At 46.7% G+C, this 23,154-nt stretch overlaps 1 protein-coding gene across 2 annotated transcripts; it reads left to right on the plus strand.

Moving 5' to 3' along the window:
- The first annotated feature begins 6,183 nt into the window (after nucleotides 1-6,183).
- Nucleotides 6,184-22,348, plus strand: LOC106584638 (tripartite motif-containing protein 16-like). 2 transcript variants are annotated; one of them, XM_045705913.2, is made up of 6 exons: nucleotides 6,185-6,832; nucleotides 7,265-7,360; nucleotides 18,404-18,637; nucleotides 18,772-18,931; nucleotides 20,513-20,572; nucleotides 20,809-22,348. In XM_045705913.2, exons 1-6 carry the CDS (start codon nucleotides 6,239-6,241, stop codon nucleotides 21,315-21,317), a joined length of 1,653 nt encoding a protein of 550 aa, XP_045561869.1. In that variant the 5' UTR covers nucleotides 6,185-6,238; the 3' UTR covers nucleotides 21,318-22,348. The 2 variants fall into 2 exon arrangements, with proteins under 2 accessions (XP_082824264.1, XP_045561869.1); XM_082968138.1 differs by lacking the exon at nucleotides 20,513-20,572 and having other exon boundaries at nucleotides 6,184-6,832.
- The last annotated feature ends 806 nt before the right edge of the window (nucleotides 22,349-23,154 follow it).

The following is a 23,154-nucleotide window of genomic DNA, read 5'->3' on the forward strand; positions in this document are numbered from 1 at the left end:
ACATATGAGGCTACATGTTGCTATGCCGTCTCCTTACCATCGGTAAATACATCTCTTTTAGCATTACATTTAAATGTTTTTATTAGCCTACCATTATTATAATTCCTGCTTGTCAAACACCAACATTTCACCCAAAATAACAATATTTGCTTGTAATACAATTCTTGAACCACTAGAAGTTGTGTTCTGAGCTGTGTGTGGAGATACACACACTTTCCCATCAAGTTCAGACTTTATAAATACCAACCTTTGTGGGAAAAATGCCGCACACAAGGTTTAGTCTTTTTTGTATGTACACACCTTTGATAGATGAGGCCCTAGGTCAGGGGTCATCAACTAGATTCAGGTTACTACAGTATCAAACACAAACCTTTGATAAATGAGGCCCTTGGTCAGGGGTCATCAACTAGATTCAGGTTGCTACAGTATCAAACACAGACCTTTTGATAAATGAGGCCCTAGGTCAGGGGTCATCAACTAGCTGAGGGCTGTTTTTTTTATTGAGCGGATCGTCAGGGAGCGAAACAACATAATTATAAATAATTTGTAGACAGCAAATTGACCGCAAGAAACAACGATTATGTGTTAGAATTCTTTGGAACAGATTTCAAAAATTAAAATCACTTGGAGCTGATTTGCTGGTGTTTTTAGTCTCGTGTCCAACAATAAGAAATAAAAGTCCGACAACGGCCTCGAGGACGACCCGGAGGGCGAAGTGCAGGGTGATCCGGACGGAGACGGTGGAACTTCTGCAGCATTGAAGGGTCCAACACGTCCTCCATCTGAACCCAGCATCTCTCCTCCGGACCGTACCCCTCCAAGTCCACGAGGTACTGAAGGCCCCTCGCCCGACGTCTCAAATCCAGTATGGATCGAACGGAGTACGCCGGGGCCCCCTCGATGTCCAGAGGGGGCGGAGGGGGCGGAGGGACCTCCCGCACCTCAGACTCCTGGAGCGGGCCAGCCACCACCGGCCTGAGGAGAGACACATGGAACGAGGGGTTAATACGGTAATCGGGGGGAAGCTGTAACCTATAACAAACCTCGTTCACTCTCCTCAGGACTTTGAATGGCCCCACTCACCGCGGGCCCAGCTTCCGGCAGGGCAGGCGGAACGGCAGGTTTCGGGTTGAGAGCCAGACCCGGTCCCCCGGTGCGAACACTGGGGCCTCACTGTGGTGACGGTCTGCGCTGGTTTTCTGGCGCAGCACGGCCTGCTGGAGGTGAACATGGGTGGCTTCCCATGTCTCCTCCGCGCGCCTGAACAGGTCGTCCACCGCAGGAGCCTCGGTCTGACTCTGATGCCAAGGGGCCAGAACCAGCTGATACCCCAGTACGCACTGGAAGGGGGAGAGGTTAGTGGAGGAGTGGCGGAGTGAGTTCTGAGCCATCTCGGCCCAGGGCACGAACGCTGCCCACTCCCCCGGCCAATCCTGGCAATACGACTGAAGAAACCTGCCCACATCCTGCTTCACTCTCTCCACCTGCCCATTACTCTCGGGATGAAACCCCGAGGTAAGGCTGATCGAGACCCCCAGACGTTCCATGAACGCCTTCCAGACCCTCGAAATGAACTGGAGACCTCGATCAGACACTATATCCTCAGGCACCCCGTAGTGCCGGAAGACGTGAGTAAAAAGGGCCTCCGCAGTCTGTAGGGCCGTAGGGAGACCGGGAAGAGGGAGGAGACGGCAGGACTTAGAGAACCGATCCACAACGACCAGGATCGTGGTGTTTCACTGTGAGGGGGGAAGATCGGTAAGAAAATCCACCGACAGGTGCGACCAAGGCCGCTGTAGAACGGGTAAGGGATGTAGCTTCCCTCTGGGCAGGTGCCTAGGAGCCTTACACTGGGTGAACACCGAGCAGGAGGAAACATAAACCCTCACGTCCTTGGCCAAGGTAGGCCACCAGTACTTCCCAGCCAAACAGTGCACCGCCCGACTGATCCCAGGATGACCAGAGGATGGTGACGTGTGGTTCCAATAGATCAACTGGTCACGGACAGCAGACGGAACGTACAGACGCCCAGCGGGACACTAGAGGGGAGCGGGCTCTGCACGTAACGCCTGCTCAATGTCCGCGTCCAGCTCCCACACTACCAGCGCCAACAGGCAGGAGGCCGGGAGTATGGGAGTGGGATTCATGGGCTGCTCCTCTGTGTCATACAGTCATGACAGTGCGTCTGCCTTCACGTTCTGGGAACCTGGTCTGTAGGACAGGGAAAAATCTAAACGGGTGAAAAACATTGCCCACCTTGCCTGGCGAGGGTTCAGTCTCCTCGCTGCCCGGATGTACTCCAGATTGCGGTGGTCAGTCCAGATGAGAAAAGGGTGTTTAGCCCCCTCAAGCCAATGTCTCCAAGCCTTCAGAACCTTGACGAAAGCCAAAAGCTCCCGGTCCCCCACGTCATAGTTTCGCTCCGCCGGGCTGAGCTTCTTCGAGAAGAAGGCACAGGGGCGGAGCTTCGGTGGCGTACCCGAGCGCTGAGAGAGCACGGCTCCTATCCCAGCCTTGGACGCGTCCACCTCCACTATGAACGCCAAAGAGGGATCTGGATGGGCCAGCACGGGAGCCGAAGTAAACAGAGCCCTCAGGTGACCAAAAGCCCTGTCCGCCTCAGCCGACCACTGCAAACGTACCGGGCCCCCCTTCAGCAGTGAGGTAATGGGAGCTGCTACCTGACCAAAACCCCGGATAAACCTCCGGGTAGTAATTGGCAAACCCTAGGAACCGCTGCACTTCCTTTACCGTGGTGGGAGTCGGCCAATTACACATGGCTGAAATGCAGTCACTCTCCATCTCCACCCCCAAGGTGGAAATGCGTTACCCTAGGAAGGAGACGGACTGCTGGAAGAACAGGCATTTTTCAGCCTTGACGTACAGGTCATGCTCCAACAGTCGACCAAGCACCTTGCGCACCAGGGACACATGCTCGGCGTGTGCAGCGGAGTATATGAGAATGTCATCAATATACACCACTACACCCTGCCCGTGCAGGTTCCTGAAAATCTCATCTACAAAGGCTTGGAAGAGTGATGGAGCATTCATCAACCCGTATGGCATGACGAGGTACTCATAATGCCCTGAGATTGTACTGAACGCCGTCTTCCACTCGTCTCCCTCCCTGATACGCATCAGGTTCTAAGCGCTCCTGAGATCTAGTTTGGTGAAGAAGCGCGCCCGTGCATCGACTCCATCGCCGTGGCGATAAGAGGTAGCGGGTAACTGTACCTCACCGTGATCTGATTCATGCCACGGTAGTCAATACACCGGCACAGACCTCCCTCCTCCTTCACAAAAAAGAAACTCGAGGAGGTGGGTAAAGTGGAGGACCGAATGTACCACTGACTTAGGGATTTGGAGAAATATGTTTCCATAGGCTCCATCTCTGCCTGTGACAGGGGATACACGTGACTCCTGGGAAGTGCAGCGTCTACCAGGAGATTTATCGCACAATCCCCCCGTCGATGGGGTGGTAATTGAGTCGCCTTCTTTTTGGAGAAGGCGAGAGCCAAATCGGCATATTTGGGGGGAATGCACACGGTGGAGACCTGGTCTGGACTTTCCACCGTAGTAGCACCAACGGAAACCCCTAAACACCTCCCTGAGCACTCTTGCGACCACCCCGTGAGAGCCATCTGTTGCCATGAAATGGTGGGGTCATGACGAGCTAACCAGGGAAGGCCTAGTACCACGGGAAACGCAGGAGAGTCAATGAGGAAGAGACTGATTCTCTCCTCGTGACGCCCCTGTGTCACCGTGCCCAGAAGAGTGGTGGCCTCCCTAATCAACCCTGACCCTAATGGTCGACTATCTAAGGTGTGAACTGGGAAGGGCATAGCCACAGGAATGATGGGGATCCCTAAACTGTGGGCAAATGATCTGTCAATGAAATTCCCAGCCGCGCATGAATCGACGAGCGCCTTATGCTGGGAATGCAAGGAAAACTCAGGAAAAGTAACATACAAAAACAACTGTGCAACAGAGGGCTCTGGGTGAGAATGGTGCCTTCGCACCTGGGGTGACGCCAGAGTGCCCTGCCTGCTGCCTCGACCCCCAGAGGAACCAACTCGGCACCGACCGGCAGTGTGACCTCTGCGGCCACAGATGGTGCACGAGACGGAACCTCCTCCGGTCTCCCTGAGCGCAGCACCTCCCAGCTCCCTGGGCATCGGAGCGGTGGTGCTGGGGGATGGAACCGACAGACCCTGATCTGGACGTCCGCGGGTAGCCAGCAGGTTATACAGCCGAATGGACAGGTCCACCAGCTGGTCGAATGTGAGGGTGGTGTCCCTGCAGGCCATCTCTAGACGGACGTCCTCGCGCAAACTGCAACAATAGTGGTCCGGCGGCCAGGGTCCGAAAGTCCAAAGCGAACTCCTGTGCGCTCCTCGTCCCCTGCCGCAGGTGGAAAAGACGTTCACATGCCGCTCTAACCCTCGGGCGGGTGGTCGAAGACTGCCCGGAAACGACGGGTGAACTCCTCAAAGTGGTCCAGCACCGCATCTCCTTCCACCCACACGGCGTTGGCCCACTCCAGGGCTTTCCCCGAGAGGCATGAGACGAGGGCGGACACCCTTTCACGGCCCGAAGGAGCCGGGTGGATGGTTGTCAGGTATAACTCCAACTGCAGCAGGAAACCTTGGCAGCGGGCAGCCGTCCCATCGTACTCCCCGGGGAGGGCGAGGCGAATCCCACTGGAACCCTGGTGCAGGGGGAGCGAGTAGTGGAGGCCCCTGTTGTGCTGGTGGAGGTGCTGAAGGAACTCTCCGTCTCTCTCAGCGGTCCATCGCTTGGACGACGCGATCCATGGCGGCGCCGAGATGGTGGAGCATCGCTGTGTGTTCCTGGACGCGCTCCTCGACCCCCATACCAGGGGCACCTGCTCCTGCTGACTCCATTTTGTGGTGTGGAATTCTGTAAGGGGTGCGTAACCGGTGGCAGGGAAGTCAGACGCAGGAGAGCAGAACTAAGTAATAGCCGAAGCAGTTTAATAGCGAAACCAACGGCATAAAGAGTAACAAGACATGGGTACAAAACCCGTCGCGCACCAGTCAACATGTGCACAAGCACTTACAATAAACAATTCCACACAAAGACATGGGGGGAACAGAGGGTTAAATATACAACACTTAATGAGGGAAATGAGAAGCAGGTGTGTAGGAAAACAAGACAAAATAAATGTAAAATGAAAAGTGGATCGACGATGGCTAGAAGACCGGTAACGCCGACCGCCGAACACCGCCCGAACAAGGAGAGGAACCGACTTCGGTGGAAGTCGTGACAGCGGTGTGGAGGGCTGCCTTAATCCACATCCATGGCGCCCGGGGAACAGTGGTTTAACTGACTTGCTCAGAATGACAGATTTTTAAAGTATTACCTCATTCTCAATGATCAGTCAATACATACAGTATTCATTTCAACTACAGTATATTATATCAATATCAAGTCCTCCCCTCATTATAACCACTTATGAATTATTATAGACTCTTACAATCAGTGTTATAACACATAAGTGTATTATAAGGTATTTTAAAGGTCATTAAAATAATGATTAATATGTACTTCTGTCACGTCCTGACCATAGAGTGCTCTTATTTTCTATGGTAGAGTAGGTCAGGGCGTGACTGGGGGGGTTTATCGAGTTAATTTTTTCTATGTTGTGTTCTAGTTTCTTTTTTCTATGTTGGGGTTTTTGTATGATTCCCAATTAGAGGCAGCTGGTCATTGTTGTCTCTAATTGGGGATCATATTTAAGTAGTTGTTTTTCCCACCTGTGTTTGTGGGAGATTATTTTGAGTTAGTGCATGTTGCACCTCTGTCGTCATGGTTTGTTGTTTGTTTCTAGTTTATTTGTTTGTTTGGCTAAGTTTCACATAATAATAAAGATGTTGAATGATATTCACGCTGCGCCTTGGTCTGTTTCTACACACAAGCGTGACAACTTCATAGAAACTGTTACCCTTTAAATATTCTAACAACTCACATTGTTAGATTTTTTCCATATTAAGGGCCCTAACCTAGGAACTAAACTCTGTCTCCTTCTAGACGTTGCGTGCAGTTTGCTCTGCCTCCCTCCCTCCTTCCCTCCCTCTAACCCCTCCCTCCCTCCCTCTAACCCCACCTCTCTGGTAGAACCAGGAAGTCCCTCCCCTCCCACAAACTATTTTCTGAGAAAACAAACTGATCTGAGTCTCTCTGTCGTCTGTCTGTGTGAGAGTGAACAACCGTCCACATGGCTCAGCAAGGAGTTCTGCTGGACCAGGACCAGTTCTGTTGTTCTGTCTGTCTGGATGTACTGAAGGAACCAGTCACCATCTCCTGTGGACACAATTACTGTAGAAGCTGTATTGAGGGCTGCTGGGAACAGGATGTTCTGAAAGGGGTCTATAGCTGTCCTCAGTGCAGACAGACCTTCACTCAAAGGCCTAATCTGAGGAAAAATAACATGTTGGCTGAGATGGAGAAACTGAAGAGGACAGGACTCCAGGCTGCTCCCCCTCCTGCTCTGTGTTATGCTGAACCTGGAGATGTGGCGTGTGATTTCTGCACTGGGTCCAGAAAGCAGAAAGCCCTCATGTCCTGTCTGGTGTGTCTGGCCTCTTACTGTGAGACTCACCTCCAACCTCACTATGAATCCCCTGCTTTCAAGAAGCACAAGCTGGTCAAAGCCACCGCACAACTACAGGAGAAGATCTGCTTTCATCATGACAAACTGCTGGAGGTTTACTGTCGTACCGATCAGCAGTGTATCTGTCTGCTGTGTGTGATGGATGAACATAAAGGCCATGATACAGTGTCAGCTGCAGCAGAGAGGACTGAGAAACAGGTAAGACCAGAACAACTTGTTGGTGACTGTCTGATAAATAAAGAATTAAAGATACAGTAGGAACTAAGACTGTTTGAATATGAGATCATTCAAATTAAATCGATCCAAGGCAGAACAAATATGAACACAAACCTTCAGTATATAGATTTTCTTAACCAAAATGCTCCAAATGTATCACCATTTTCTAATGTCAAACACTATTATCATTCTGAATGCCCTTTTATGAGTTCAAAGTTCAGTCTCAACCTCTTGATACACGTAGGCCCACCATAAAAACTATAATCATTCACATAGCAACATAATATAATATTGGAAAGGGACTTCCTCAACATTTTAATCCCTATCTTCTTTGGGCCCTATGTCACATGACTATATTATTGATCTACTGGACAAATAAAGCTTGATAGCTCATTGAAGAGTCATTCTCCACAGAGGCAGCTGGGGATGAGTCAGCAGAAGGTCCAGCAGAGATTCCAGGAGAGAGACAAGGAGCTGAAGAGTCTCCAAAAAGCTGTGAAGTCTCTCAAGGTGAGTATTGTTGACCAGAGGAGACACCATTTCACTTCTCTCCTCCAGTCAGAGAGAGAAGGAGAGGGGCCCCTATCCAATCCCACTGACCCCACTGTTGGGAACAGGCTGTCTGGACCACTTTCAGAGAATAGACTGCTTCATGTAACCGACTGGGCTACCTCATCGCATAAGCATGAGTAATCATGACCGACTCATGTCCACTATACATTAAAATGGAGCTGTCTCTCGCTCTCAATTGAATTACATTCATAGGGCTTTATTGGCATGGGAAATATATGTTTACATTGCCAAAGCAAGTGAAATAGACAATAAACATAAGTGAAATAAACAATCAGAAATTAACAGTAAACATTACACTCACAAAAGTTTCAAAGGAATAGAGACATATCAAATGTTATTATTCAATAGCAAACAGAGTGAGCCGTGCGCCAGACTGAGTTCTGGAGGTGAAATGGAAATGAATGAGGGAGAGTTAAGTGAGGTAGAAGGTGTGGTGAAGAGCTCAGAACCAGAGCCTGGCATCAATGGACAAGATAAAGAAGAATCTGGTGCAGTAGGAATTATATTTTTGGAGAAAGTGGATCCATACCTTTTGGCAGATCCATTTGTGGTTTCAGGGTGGGTGGGAAAGGAGTTGGGTGCAGTTGAATCAGTGAAGGTAACCTGTAGTGGACTTGTGATATTTGTTTGTGTTTCTTCTGACCAGAGGGAGTGGGAGCTCTGTGTCACGCAACTTGGGTCAAGATCTGTTTCTTGCTTTGCTCTTAGGAACAGGGCACCATCAGAAGGAGTTTCAGGTACAAAGTTTATGGTAATGTCAACAGAGTTTATAGGAGGGAGATTCCAGTATGTGGGAAGTGTGCAGGAGGTCATGGGATAGAGGATTGTGTAGTTTCAGTGGATAAAGTTGTGTGTGTCAACTGTAGGGGTGTCCATGTTGCTGGGGATCAGAGGTGTCCGGTGAGAGAGAGGCAGGTTGAGGTGGCTAGAGTCAGAGTAGTGCAGAAGGTGTCATATGCTGAGGCAGTGAAGAAAGTAGAGGAGGATGGGTCAAGGGTGAGGGATCCTGAGAGGATCCCTGTGTGTAGTAGATCTGTGCAGCACAGAAGGATAGGCCAACGAGTGATATATACTTCAGTAAGGTTGGCTTCTTCGCGTTCATAGCAATGGTTATCAACTGTACCACAGAAATGGAACGTAAATCACAGAAAATAGATGTTGTGGTGGCAGCTGCAGAGAAGTATTTGGTCATACGAGATTTGACTTCAGAAGAGTTCCAGGGTGTGTTGAGTGGTGGTGTCCCGTCCTCCCAGGCCGTTGGCATGGTGCAGGAGCAGATAGGGTCAAAGTAGTGGAATGGGGTAGTGGGTTTTTAATGACTGTAGGGTTAGTTGGAAGGGTGTTTTTTAGTATTATCATAATTTCCCCTTTTCTCATTTTATAGTCCAGTATACAGTGCCTTGCGAAAGTATTCGGCCCCCTTGAACTTTTCGACCTTTTGCCACATTTCAGGCTTCAAACATAAAGATATAAAACTGTAATTTTTTGTGAAGAATCAACAACAAGTGGGACACTCATGAAGTGGAACGAAATTTATAGGATATTTCAAACTTTTTTAACAAATAAAATACTGAAAAATTGGGCGTTCAAAATTATTCAGCCCCCTTAAGTTAATACTTTGTAGCGCCACCTTTTGCTGCGATTACAGCTGTAAGTCGCTTGGGGTATGTCTCTATCAGTTTTGCACATCGAGAGACTGAAATTTTTGCCCATTCCTCCTTGCAAAACAGCTCGAGCTCAGTGAGGTTGGATGGAGAGCGTTTGTGAACAGCAGTTTTCAGTTCTTTCCACAGATTCTCGATTGGATTCAGGTCTGGACTTTGACTTGGCCATTCTAACACCTGGATATGTTTATTTGTGAACCATTCCATTGTAGATTTTGCTTTATGTTTTGGATCATTGTCTTGTTGGAAGACAAATCTCCGTCCCAGTCTCAGGTCTTTTGCAGACTCCATCAGGTTTTCTTCCAGAATGGTCCTGTATTTGGCTCCATCCATCTTCCCATCAATTTTAACCATCTTCCCTGCCCCTGCTGAAGAAAAGCAGGCCCAAACCATGATGCTGCCACCACCATGTTTGACAGTGGGGATGGTGTTCAGGGTGATGAGCTGTGTTGCTTTTACGCAAAACATAACGTTTTGCATTGTTGCCAAAAAGTTCGATTTTGGTTTCATCTGACCAGAGCATCCTCTTCCACATGTTTGGTGTGTCTCCCAGGTGGCTAGTGGCAAACTTTAAACGACAGTTTTTATGGATATCTTTAAGAAATGGCTTTCTTCTTGCCACTCTTCCATAAAGGCCAGATTTGTGCAGTATACGACTGATTGTTGTCCTATGGACAGAGTCTCCCACCTCAGCTGTAGATCTCTGCAGTTCATCCAGAATGATCATGGGCCTCTTGGCTGCATCTCTGATCAGTCTTCTCCTTGTATGAGCTGAAAGTTTAGAGGGACGGCCGGGTCTTCGTAGATTTGCAGTGGTCTGATACTCCTTCCATTTCAATATTATCGCTTGCACAGTGCTCCTTGGGATGTTTAAAGCTTGGGAAATCTTTTTGTATCCAAATCCGGCTTTAAACTTCTCCACAACAGTATCTCGGACCTGCCTGGTGTGTTCCTTGTTCTTCATGATGCTCTCTGCGCTTTAAACGGACCTCTGAGACTATCACAGAGCAGGTGCATTTATACGGAGACTTGATTACACACAGGTGGATTCTATTTATCATCATTAGTCATTTAGGTCAACATTGGATTATTCAGAGATCCTCACTGAACTTCTGGAGAGAGTTTGCTGCACTGAAAGTAAAGGGGCTGAATAATTTTGCACGGCCAATTTTTCAGTTTTTTATTTGTTAAAAAAAGTTTGAAATATCCAATAAATTTTGTTCCACTTCATAATTGTGTCCCACTTGTTGTTGATTCTTCACAAAAAATTACAGTTTTATATCTTTATGTTTGAAGCCTGAAATGTGGCAAAAGGTCGAAAAGTTCAAGGGGGCCGAATACTTTCGCAAGGCACTGTATATATAACCTTGTCAATTGTACAACTGAATGCATTCAACTGAAATGTGTCTTCTGCATTTAACCCAACCCCTCTAAATCAGAGAGGTGCGGAGGGCTGCCTTAATCGACATCCACTTCTTCGGCGCCCGGGGAACAATTGCCTTGCTTAGGAGCAGAACAACAGGTTTTTAACTTGTCAGCTCGGGTATTTGATCCAGCAATCTTTCGGTTACTGGCCCAATGCCCTAACCACTAGGCTATGGCTAGTGTTGTAAAGCTGTAAATTCATTTCAAGGGCCTTTATTGGCAAGGGAAAAATATCTTAACATTGCCAAAGCAAGTGAAGTAGATAATACACTAAAGTGAGGAGTTGGTTCTGTGTGGGTGCTGTGGGTCATGAGGAGGGCTACTATACTTTTGGTTCTTGCGTATTTTCTTTGTTTTTTCCAAATGTATTTTTCCATGGTGGAGGGTTTGTTAGTTGGTTTCCACTGTTTATTGGTTGGAGTTGAGTAGGGGTAGTTTGTTTGGGCAGTGTGATGGCCATCATAGTGTCAGTTGAATGGGGAAGAAACGCTGTCGCTTCAGAATGGCTTTCGGTACGTTCTGGATAATAGTGTGGAGTAAGTTTTGCTCATGGTCGGCGAACAGGTGGGAGCAGAACATATACACTCTGCATCCAGAATGAACAAGGCGGTGGTTGTGATAATGAAAAGTCTTGTATCCTGGCTAGTTGCGAGTGGGATCTGTAATTGTTCTGATTACGCCTCTTTCGACCCCGTCAACAAGAGTAGCGGTGGCTAATCTGCCTCAGTTTATTACGTACGAACAGATCAACATGGAGTTGGTTTGTTTTTTTGTAAATTTGCAATTGGTATTTGTGTGCTCTGGCTAGGTGCCAAGCCTTTTGCATTGTGGTACACCAGAAGTACATTCATTTCCAATGGAACCCTGCGTTTTCCTTGCAGCATTGCGTTGCAGAGGCAGTTGCAGTGCGTTCTGTGTGGTGTATACGTTGGATTAATTGAACGTATGCGTCAGACTGTATGCGTAGACAGAAAGGGTAGCAGAAGGTGAATGTTGAACTTTTGGTGCATATATATCCAGATGATGCTGCATACTATTTTGAGGAAGACACTACTGGTGTGATCAAGGCATTCAAGGTTAATCAGGGGGAGGGGTGGTAACAGGGTTTGCTAGCACAGATAGTTTATGGTGTTTTGAGGGGACATGGGGCATAATGCTAGTGCAGAGAAGCGCGACCAGCCGGCAGCGGGGGCTAGGACTCAGGGGGCTAGGACTCAGGGGGCTAGGACTCAGGGGGCTAGGACTCAGGGGGCTAGGACTCAGGGGGCAGAGCTCTGCTCGTCTGGATTGTATCTATACATTCAAGAATCAGCAGTAGGCTATTGAGGGCCTCCATTCTCCCAGTTGGGTTTTCAGACCATCATATTGCCATGGCTTAGTTCTGTGTTTCACCAGGGTCCAGTCAGGTGTCCTATTGGAAATGACAAGTAAAGCTCTTCCAAGATACCACTTTTTGCTCAAGCTTCCAATGCTTTTGGGAGAGGTGGGGACAGCAGAAGGGGGAGTTTGAGTCTCTGTCAGTGGTGGGATGTAGGGAAAGCCCAGATTCAGGTTTTCTGTCAGCAGTATACAGCTTTATCGTCTTCAGAGGCCAGGAGAGTCCTGGGGGAGCTTGAGAGGTTCATTAGTGAGGTGGAGGCAGAGCTGGTGGGACAAGGTAGGGACCGTGCTGCTAGATAATCTATCTGAACGACTCAGGGACCGTGCTGCTAAATAATCTATCTGAACTACTCAGGGACCGTGCTGCTAGATAATCTATCTGAATAAAGAAATCATTTAGAAACGATGAAATAGTTATGTGTGAGTACTATTTCAGCCAAAGTTATAATGCAGGCACTGGAAGGTAATTCATTAGGGTCACGTTGCAGAAGAAAATGTTCCATAGCTTCAATACCAGCCTCGTGTGGAATATTTGTGTATAACGACTCAACATCAAAAGTAACTAACAAGGTATTCTCAGGAAAAGGATCGAGAGATTCAATAATAGAGATCATACTGCTGGTGTCCTTTAGAAGGGGAGCTGTTCTGAGATCATACTGCTGGTGTTCTTTACAAAGGAGGGGAGCTGTTCTGAGATCATACTGCTGGTGTCCTTTACAAAGGAGGGGAGCTGTTCTGAGATCATACTGCTGGTGTCCTTTACAAAGGAGGGGAGCTGTTCTGCGATCATACTGCTGGTGTCCTTTACAAAGGAGGGGAGCTGTTCTGCGATCATACTGCTGGTGTCCTTTACAAAGGAGGGGAGCTGTTCTGAGATCATACTGCTGGTGTCCTTTACAAAGGAGGGGAGCTGTTCTGCGATCATACTGCTGGTGTCCTTTACAAAGGAGGGGAGCTGTTCTGCGATCATACTGCTGGTGTCCTTTACAAAGGAGGGGAGCTGTTCTGCGATCATACTGCTGGTGTCCTTTACAAAGGAGGGGAGCTGTTCTGCGAATGGTCTAATGAAAAAGTCAAAAGTAGATAGAGGGGCCGTTACTGTGTCAATGCCCGCTACAATAGGGCGCCCTGGAGGTTTTGTAACATTCTTGTGTAATTTCAGCAAAGTATAGAAAGTGGCAATTTTAGGGTGTTGAATAGCCAAAAATGTATGTTCTTTTTTGGTTATCTGACCAGAACTTAAAATACCCATCTAGGACAGAAAAGATAGTATTCTGAAATTCGGAAGTAGGGTCACTTCTGAGTTTCTTGTAAAAGGTGTTATCAAGCAGCTGTTTATGACACTCATTTACATAAGCTGTCCTATCCATGAGTACCACTGACCCACCCTTATCAGCAGGACGAATAAGGACTGACGTATCAGATGGTAAATCAAGCAAAGCTTGTTTTTCATCCCTAGGTAAATTATGGAAAGATTTGGACTCCTGTTTGTTCTTAAGGAGATGAACAACATATTTTTCAACGAGTCTGCAATATGTCTCAATAGAGTGATTGCGATTGGCTGGAGGTACAAAATAACTCTTACTTCTAAAAGGAGTCGGAGTATGTAGAGGTGAGTAACCTACTGGTTCAATAGAAACATCACGATTAGGGGAGCTAAAGTATTCCCTTAAACGGATGTTTCTAAAAAACTTAAACATGTCTACTTTAACATCAAAATCGTTGCACTGGTTTGTAGGCACAAAAGATAACCCTTTATTAAGCAAAGAGACATGGGCAGGGCTCAATATCTTGCTTGATAAATTAAAGACACTCAGTCCCATGGGTTCTGGGACCGTGTGAACGGTCTCCTCTGCCTCTGATAGTCGTTTCTTCTTACCCCGTTGGGTGCGGCATCTCGTCGGTGCGCGTGTCCACGGCCACCTCCGTGCTTCCGTCGGCCCAGTCTCTCGTTGAATAAAAAACTACCACTGGAAGCCGATGAGGCGCTAGTTGTAGAGTGTTGGTCAGACGGCGGTAGATGGAAGTAAGCGTCATCCCTCCTGCGTCTGCCATGGAGAGGAGGAGCAGGACCTCCTCTGTCAGGGTTTCTTCAGAAGTAGACTTCATCCTTGGCCTTGTCTTTTTTGTCTTGGTTGAATTTCCTGATTTTAAGTTTCTTTATTTCTGTAGACAACTTGTCCAGGAGCGCTTGGTTAGTTTTCATCAGTTCATTGAATATGACATCATCATTAACATCTATTTGTACAGATGTGCGTTTGTCTTTAATCATATTATGCATTTCACTAAAATCCTTTTTCAACTGGTCAACAATTAATGTCATTAAATCAATAGAGCATTTATTCAGGATGGCACACCAGCGCTCACAGAAAGCATCTGTGCGCTGTCCCAATGATGGCTCTTTTTGCCACCTGAGTCCCCGTGGAATAATGCCTTGACGCACGTAATCACTAAGAGTGACTATATGTAGATGCGTTCTCATCTGGCGCTTAGATAAATGTAACAGTTCTTTCAAGAGGTCAGAATTACCTCCCGACATGTCAAAACGGGACTCCGAAACAATGATCTTATCACGCTCCCTTTGGCTATATTCAAAGTAATCTTGTATGGGTCTGTGACCAGTGTCAGGAAAATAATTATCATTCGGCATCGTTTTAGAGCTTTTTTGTCGGTTGGGTGCTGTTTACTGGGTAACAGAACAATCTAGAAGAAAAAGAAACGCACACCTATTAAGGCGAGATGCTGGCTAGCGGAGTAGAAAACTTGAAAATAAGGGCGAGCCGCACACTCTGGGAGCTCAGATGCAAAAATGTAATATCCAACGTTCTGACAGCCAAGCTGTCTTCATCAGGGTATAATCACAAACACTGTGAGATGACTCATTTATATAAAAATGGCATACAAAGAACAGCATACAAAAAACAAATGGATAGCATACGATCATAGATTAATTTTAGACTACACAAGCTTACAAACAATTACAATGGCAAAGTCACAATAATCACAAGAATGGCTTAAGATCAAAGTCTATGTTGAGACCGAAGGGTGCAAGGGTCTTTAAGTTAAAGATCCAGGCAGCCTCTCGTTTTAACAATAAATTATCAAGGTCACCCCCTCTCCTAGGGAGGGTGACATGTTCGATGCCAATATAACGCAGAGACGAAATCGAGTGGTTTGCTTCCAAAAAGTGGGCCGCAACTGGGTAAATCAAGTTTTTGCACCTACTGGTGCTACGATGCTCTGAGATACGTACTTTTAATTCACGCTATGTTTTACCCACATTTACCCACTGTGCTGCTAGATAATCTATCTGAACTACTCAGGGACCGTGCTGCTAGAAAATCGATCTGAACTACTCAGGGACCGTGCTGCTATATAATCGATCTGAACTACTCAGGGACCGTGCTGCTATATAATCTATCTGAACTACTCAGGGACCGTGCTGCTAGAAAATCGATCTGAACTACTCAGGGACCGTGCTGCTAGATAATCTATCTGAACTACTCAGGGACCGTGCTGCTAGATAATCTATCTGAACTACTCAGGGACCGTGCTGCTAGATAATCTATCTGAACTACCTAGGGACCTAGGGGCTTTCTTTTCACATGAAAGATAAAGGAACACTTGTAAGAGCTAGATGTTCCATGTTGAGAGAAATGTTTATGTATGTCTGATGGATGGGTAACTTCTGTTGTGGGGAGATGAGGGAGTCTGATGGGTGGGTAACTTCTGTTGTGGGGAGATGAGGGAGCCTGATGGGTGGGTAACTTCTGTTGTGGGGAGATGAGGGAGCCTGATGGGTGGATAACTTCTGTTGTGGGGGAGATGAGGGAGCCTGATGGGTGGGTAACTTCTGTTGTGGGGGAGATGAGGGAGCCTGATGGGTGGGTAACTTCTGTTGTGGGGAGATGAGGGAGCCTGATGGATATGTAACTTCTGTTGTGGGGGAGATGAGGGAGTCTGATGGGTGGGTAACTTCTGTTGTGGGGAGATGAGGGAGCCTGATGGGTGGGTAACTTCTGTTGTGGGGGAGATGAGGGAGTCTGATGGGTGGGTAACTTCTGTTGTGGGGGAGATGAGGCAGCCTGATGGGTGGGTAACTTCTGTTGTGGGGAGATGAGGGAGCCTGATGGGTGGGTAACTTCTGTTGTGGGGCAGATGAGGGAGTCTGATGGGTGGGCAAATTCTGTTGTGGGGAGATGAGGGAGTCTGATGGGTGGGTAACTTCTGTTGTGGGGAGATGAGGGAGTCTGATAGGTGGGTAACTTCTGTTGTGGGGGAGATGAGGGAGTCTGATAGGTGGGTAACTTATGTTGTGGGGGAGATGAGGGAGCCTGATGGGTGGGTAACTTCTGTTGTGGGTAGATGAGGCTGCGGACTGTGGAGTTGTACTCTGATTTATAGAGGGCAGAACTCTGTGATCCTGGGTGTTCTCAGGTTCTGCTCACAGACCTTTCCAAACTCTCTCTGTCACAGAGAAATCAAATTGACATTTCCCTGACCTTTCACAAACTCTCAACCGCCGTCTCTGACGGTCTGCCTGTGGATTTTTATAAAATGTTCTGGGTAATTATTGGAAATGACTTGTTTTGCATGTTGCGTGAGTGCTTCTGGGTGGGGGAGCTGCTACTAAGCTGAAGACGGGAGGCTTTGATTCTCTTACCCAAAAAGGGGATTAGAGCGACTTAAAGAACTGGAGGCCTGTGGCATTGCTCTGTGTGGACTATAAGGTCTTTGCCAAGGTCCTCGCTAACAGACTCAAGTCCCACCTGGACTCTATTGTACACAAGGACCAAACGTACTGTGTACCAGGACGCTCAATCACAGACAATCTGTTCATAATCAGGAGAAAGCCTTTGATAGGGTGGACCATGAATACCTGTTCAATGGGTTGTTTTGGTTGTGGAGAATTTTGCGGCCTGTGTTCAAATGTTGTATGCTGGGGCTTCATGTATGGTCAAGGTGGGGGGAGGGCTCAGTAGCCCAGTCTGGGTAGGGTGGGGCATTCACCAGGGATGCCCTTTGTTGGGGCAGCTATACACTCTTGTTATTGAGTCATTTCTGGGCCTGCTAAGCTGGAGGCTACAGGAAGTGTGGGAGCCAGGCATAGGGTTGGGGACAGGCATAGCAGTGTCAGCATACACTGATGACGTCTGTGTTGGTTAGGGATGAGCAGGACCTAATAGTTTGAGGATGAACGAGGTGGCGTCTTCTGCTTAGGTAAACTGGGGCATAAGAGAGGCTCTGTTATGTGGGGCATGGAGGGACAGGGCACCTCCGCAGCTTCCAGGGGGGTTGCAGTGGGGCTGTGAGTGGCTCCAGATGCTTGGTGTGTCTCTGGGCTCGGAGTGGTGGGTTAGGAAGAACTGGGAAGGAGTGTCACAAGCGGTGGTGTCGAGGATGACAAAGTGGAGGTGGCTCCTCTCCCAAGTGTCATACAGAGGGAGGGTGCTGATCATCAACAACTTGGAAGCATCCTCCCTATGGCATAAACTGGCCATTCTCAACCCCCCTGGTGGTCTGCTTGCGGACCTGGAGCGCAATAATTTATGCTGAGGGCGGCAGTGCTGTACGTGTCTGTCCGGAGAGGGACAAGGCCTGGTGGACCTGGAGAGCAGGGTGGCAGCGTTCTGACTCAAAGCAGCTCATAGGCTACTGTACCATACGGAGGTGGGCTGGAGGGAGCCAGCATGTGCTCTGTTGAGGAGGGCTGGCGGTTTGGGGCTGGATCAGCAGCTCTTCATCATGGGGCCGGATAGACTCAATACAGCAGGGCTCTCTGATTTCTATGCTGCAGTACTGAGGGCCTGGCAGCTGCAGAGACCCACACGAGAGGGGGGTGGGGTACCTGGGCCGTGGGTATGGGAGGAGCCCATCTTCCACAACCCACGGATCCTGTTGAGGTCCGCTCATTCAGCCACCCTGCAGGGACCTTTAATGGCAGCAGGCATCAAGAGACTAGGAGACCTGTGGCTGCCAGGGGGTGGGGGGTGGAAACCCCCCAAGAGTTGGCACAGCAGGCGGGACTGACGTCTCTTAGGCTGCTGGAGAGAGTCATGGGGGAGGTCCAGGAGGCTCTGCCTGACCCAGTGAGGAGGGGGCTGGAGCAACCTGAGGAGGGGCCACCACCGTTTCCACCACTGCAAGTGACAGCAGAGACTGGGGACTGGCAGGAGAGTCCAGAGGACTTACTGACTTTTAACACTCTGAGCCTGGGGGAGTTTTCAGAGGTGCTGTACACCCTCAGTGTCAAGGTTAGACACATCAGGAGCTTAGTGGGAGTGAAGGGGCATCAGTGGCAGGGGGTTGTGGGGGCTGAGAGCATGGTAGGGCATTGGGTACTGTATAATGTGATTGTGTGGCGGTTCTGGTGGCACGCAAAGTGTTTTTAGGAGGGGGGGTGTTAGTGTAATGAGGATGGCTCATTAAAGTAACACAAGTCAGTCTCACACTCTCTCTCTCTCTTTCCCTCTTTCGCTCTTTCTGTCTGTCTCCCTCTCCCTCTTAACAGATCTCTGCACAGTCAGCAGTGGAGGACAGTGATCAGATCTTTACTGAGCTGATCCGCTCCATTGAGAGAAGGCGCTCTGAGGTGAAGGACCTGATCAGAGCCCAAGAGAAGGCTCAAGTGAGTCAAGCTGAAGGACTCCTGGAGCAACTGAAGCAGGAGATAGCTGAGCTGAGGAAGAGAAGCACTGAGCTGGAGCAGCTCTCACACACAGAGGATCACATCCATTTCTTCCAGGTAACTAAATTTCCTGTGATATGATATTAAAACTAAATTTGACACTCTCAATCATTTGGTTCTGTTCTATCTCCCTCCATCTGTCGCTCTCCCTCTCTATCTCTCTCTCTGTCTCTCTGTCTCTCTGTCTCCAGAGTTATCAGTCTCTCTCCAGTATCAGTGTATCTTCAGACTTACCCAGCATCGTTGTCCGTCCTCTTCAGTACTTTGGAGATGTGAGTAAGACTGTGTCTGAACTGAGAGAGAAACTAGAAGACTTCCTTAAAGGAGAATGGACCAAGATCTCCACTACAGGTGTGTTGAAAATAATAACAACATCAACTTTCAACGATTTAACCTCTCAGGGAACCTGGGATGCTTGCGTCCCACCCTAGTCAACAGCCAGTGGAATCACGTCACGCGAAATACAAATACCTCATAAATGCTATAACTTCAATTTCTCAAACATATGACTATTTTACACCATTTTATAGACACACCTCTCCTGAATCGAACCACGTTGTCCGATTTTAAAAAGGCTTTACAGCAAAAGCAAAACATTAGATTATGTTAGGAGAGTACCCTGCCAAAAAAAATCACACTGCCATTTTCAAAGCAACTAGCGTGCATCACAAATACCCAAAACACAGCTAAATGCAGCACTAACCTTTGACAATCTTCATCAGATGACACTCCTAGGACATCATGTTACACAATACATGCATTTTTTGTTCGATAAAGTTCATATTTATATATAAAAACAGCATTTTACATTGGCGCGTGACTTTCAGAAAATATTTTCCCTCAAATGCTTCCGGTGGATCAGCGCTACAATTTACAAAATTACTATTCGAAAACATTGTTAAAATTTAATAACGTCATTCAAAGAATTATAGATTAACATCTCGTGAATGCAACCGCATTGCCAGATTTAAAAATAACTTTACTGGGAAATCACACTTTGCAATAAACGAGGTGGTATGCTCAGAAAAATAGGCTAGGCGATACATGTTAGCGCCATCTTGGAACAATCTAAAATCAAATATACTATTGTAAATATTCCCTTACCTTTGATTATCTTCATCAGAAGGCACTTCCAGGAATCCCAGGTCCACAACAAATGTAGTTTTCTTCGAAAAAGTTAATAATTTATGTCCCAATAGCTCCTTCTTGTTAGCGCGTTCCGAAGGCTTCTCATAATGTACTGTAGCGCGCGGGACTTGTCGCCATGAAAGAGCAAAAAATATATATTTACGTTCATTCAAACATGTCAAACGTTGTATAACATAAATCTTTAGGGCCTTTTTCAACCAGAGCTTCAATAATATTCAAGGCGGACGATTGCATTGTCTTACTAAATGTTTCGGAACAAAAGGGTTCCCATGGGTGCCCGCGTCATAGTAGTAATGGCCCTCCCCCTGTGACCAACTTCCCAAGCCTCTCTTTCGGTCAGTTTCTACCATAGAAGACTCAAGCCACTTTGTAAAGACTGTTGACATCTAGTGGAAGCTTTAGGAAGTGCTCAATGAATCCTAACTCACGGTGTGTCTCATAGGCAAAGTGTTGAAGGTGATTCCACAAATCAGATTTCCACTTCCTGCATGGAATCTTCTCAGGTTTTTGCCTGCCATATGAGTTCTGTTACACTCACAGACACCATTCAAACAGTTTTAGAAACGTTAGAGTGTTTTCTATACAAATCTACTAATTATATGCATATTCTAGTTACTGGGCAGGAGTAGTAACCAGATTAAATCGGGTACGTTTTTTATCCAGCCGTGCAAATACTGCCCCCTATCCCCAACAGGATTTAAAGTTCCTACTAGTCATATACATGTGAAATATGGTATGATGATAACATTCCCTCTCTCTGTCAATGTGTTTGTGTGTCTGTAGTGAATATAGAGAATGTTGTATTGCCTCCAGAGCACAAGACCAGAGAACAGTTGTTACAATGTGAGTCTCTTTATTGTGAAGTAACTAACAGTCTATTTTTACTGACACTCCTAACAATCCCTCTAGAAATATATAGCAATAGTAGATCTAACCAAAGACTGGGTATCTATCTGACTCCTCATATTTCTCTGATTTGATCTCTGCTGTGCTCTAATCAAAGACAGAGTAGATACAGTATCTGACTTAACTTATTGTTCTAACTCCCCTCATTGGTCTCTGCTCTGCTCTTCTCCCAGATTCCTGTCAGCTCACACTGGACCCAAACACAGCAGGCACACGCCTCTCTCTGTCTGAAGGGAACAGAAAGGTGACCACTACACGCCAAGTCCAACCATATCCTGATAATCCAGATAGATTCACCAACCAGTGGCAGGTTCTGTGTAGAGAGGGTCTGTCTGGACGCTGTTACTGGGAGGTGAAGTGGAGTGGTAATGTTTTTACAGCAGTCTCATATAAAGACATCAGCAGAAACGAGACAAATAATACATTTGGAGACAATAACAAGTCCTGGGGTTTACAGTGCTATAGAGGTGGTTATTATTTCAGCCACAATAACATTGATACTAAAGTATCAGGCCCTCAGTCCTCCAGAGTAGGAGTATACCTGGATCACAAGGCAGGTACTCTGTCCTTCTACAGTGTCTCTGACACAATTACCCTCCTCCACAGAGTCCAGACCACATTCACTCAGCCTCTCTATCCTGGGTTTTGTCTCTGTGGTTCTGCTGAGCTGGTTAAACTGTAGTAGGATCCACATAGATACTAGTCATGCTGGTGTAGTCTATAGCTGAGCTGGTTGAACTGTAGGAGGGTCCACATAGATACTAGTCATGCTGGTGTAGTCTATAGCTGAGCTGGTTAAACTGTAGTAGGGTCCACATAGATACTAGTCATGCTGGTGTAGTCTATAGCTGAGCTGGTTAAACTGTAGTAGGGTCCACATAGATACTAGTCATGTTGGTGTAGTCTATAGATGAGCTGGTTAAACTGTAGTAGGGTCCACATAGATACAAGTCATGCTGGTGGTGATGGTCCCCAGATGTGATGAGTCATTATTCTGTTTTTCTTTACAATTGATTTTTTTTTGACTGAATTGATCTTCAGAGATTTCATGCATTAAAATACTTTGTATTAAAATTTCATAAAATACAATGTTTTAATCTTGTACATTTCCATGAATCATGATGTATGGTGTTGATGTATATTGGTTGTCATTCAGAACCATTGATATGTTTTCTCAGTTGGTTCTCTGTCTCTATGTAATTCTCCTCAGTATCATTGAACAGCTTGTAGGCTCGGCCCTAATTAATGTGTTCTCTGTCACCTGGAGCTGCATGGAAAATGGTCCAGGAACAAAAGGACAATTCAGTACTAGTCAGCCCACTACAAGCTGGAATCACTTACTTTCTACTAAACTATATGGACTGGTTTCCCAGACACAGATTAATCCTAGTCCTGGACTAAAAAGTATGTTCAATGTAGATGTCCAGGAAACCGGCCCTAAATGTGTCATCTTTCATCCTCCCATACTGCTCAGTCCAGCAACATTAAACCTGTCCAGCAGGTGGTGCTATTGACCAAACAATAAAACCAGCAGATATCTTGACTTGCCACTCAGTATATCAGTAATGTTCAGAATAGTACTTTTATATCATTGGAGATTGATGGTCTTATTAATCCACTATCCAGAGTCAGGAACAGATGAAGTTAGGTCTGCTACTGTTCAGTGATTAAATATGATTTATGGTGATGGGAAATAAAAAATACAACACTAAACTTCATCTAGTAATAGTTTTCCTTTGTTATTTATTCCAAGGTGTGTCTTTAACTTGTAAATGGATTGTGTGGAGGTGAGCTAGTGGTGTGGCTGATAGAATAGAATGAAAAGGGAGGAGGGGAGGGGAAATGGACAGATATATCAGACAGATGAGGGGAGAAAGATTTTCATACAGGAGTTAGTGTCTCTGTTCCAAATAGCTCCCTATTCCCTGTGTAGTGCACTAGGATTCTTTTGACCAGATCTAAAGTAATGTTCTAGATGTTAGATTGTTTCTCCCTGTCATTAGAACATGACAATATGGTAATGACTTTAGTGGTTTTCCTCCTCTTTGTTTTTATTGTTATGTTGTTATGTGTGTTGTCAGGTTGTTCCTCTGTGTTCCTAATTGAAAATCCATTAACAATGAATCACAAACTAATGATATTCCAGTTGTGTTTATACAACTTCATGTCTGACATCCCCCAGTTCTGTTCAGACCCATTGAACTGGGTCACATTGTAAATGGTGACTTGTATTGATAGTCCATACTGGACCTAACTGTGGTTAACCAGACTGGAGGGGTTCTGATCACATATTCCCTCATCTCCACAACTTTACCTGATGTTCTCTCTCGCTCTGCCTCTCTCGCTCTCTCTCTCTGTGTCTCTCTCTCTCTCTAAACCGTATAGAAAGCAGACAACCTCAATATGGTTTAATTCCTGTAGTTATCAGAACACATGGGGTGTGTCCCAATATATCTCCTTTATCCTTAAGTGTGAACTTGTCCACTTCCCTTCATGGATTTAAAGGAAATGACTGGTAT

Source organism: Salmo salar, chromosome 23, assembly GCF_965601325.2.
Source record: "Salmo salar chromosome 23, fSalSal1, whole genome shotgun sequence".
Classification (NCBI taxonomy): Eukaryota; Metazoa; Chordata; class Actinopteri; order Salmoniformes; family Salmonidae; genus Salmo; species Salmo salar.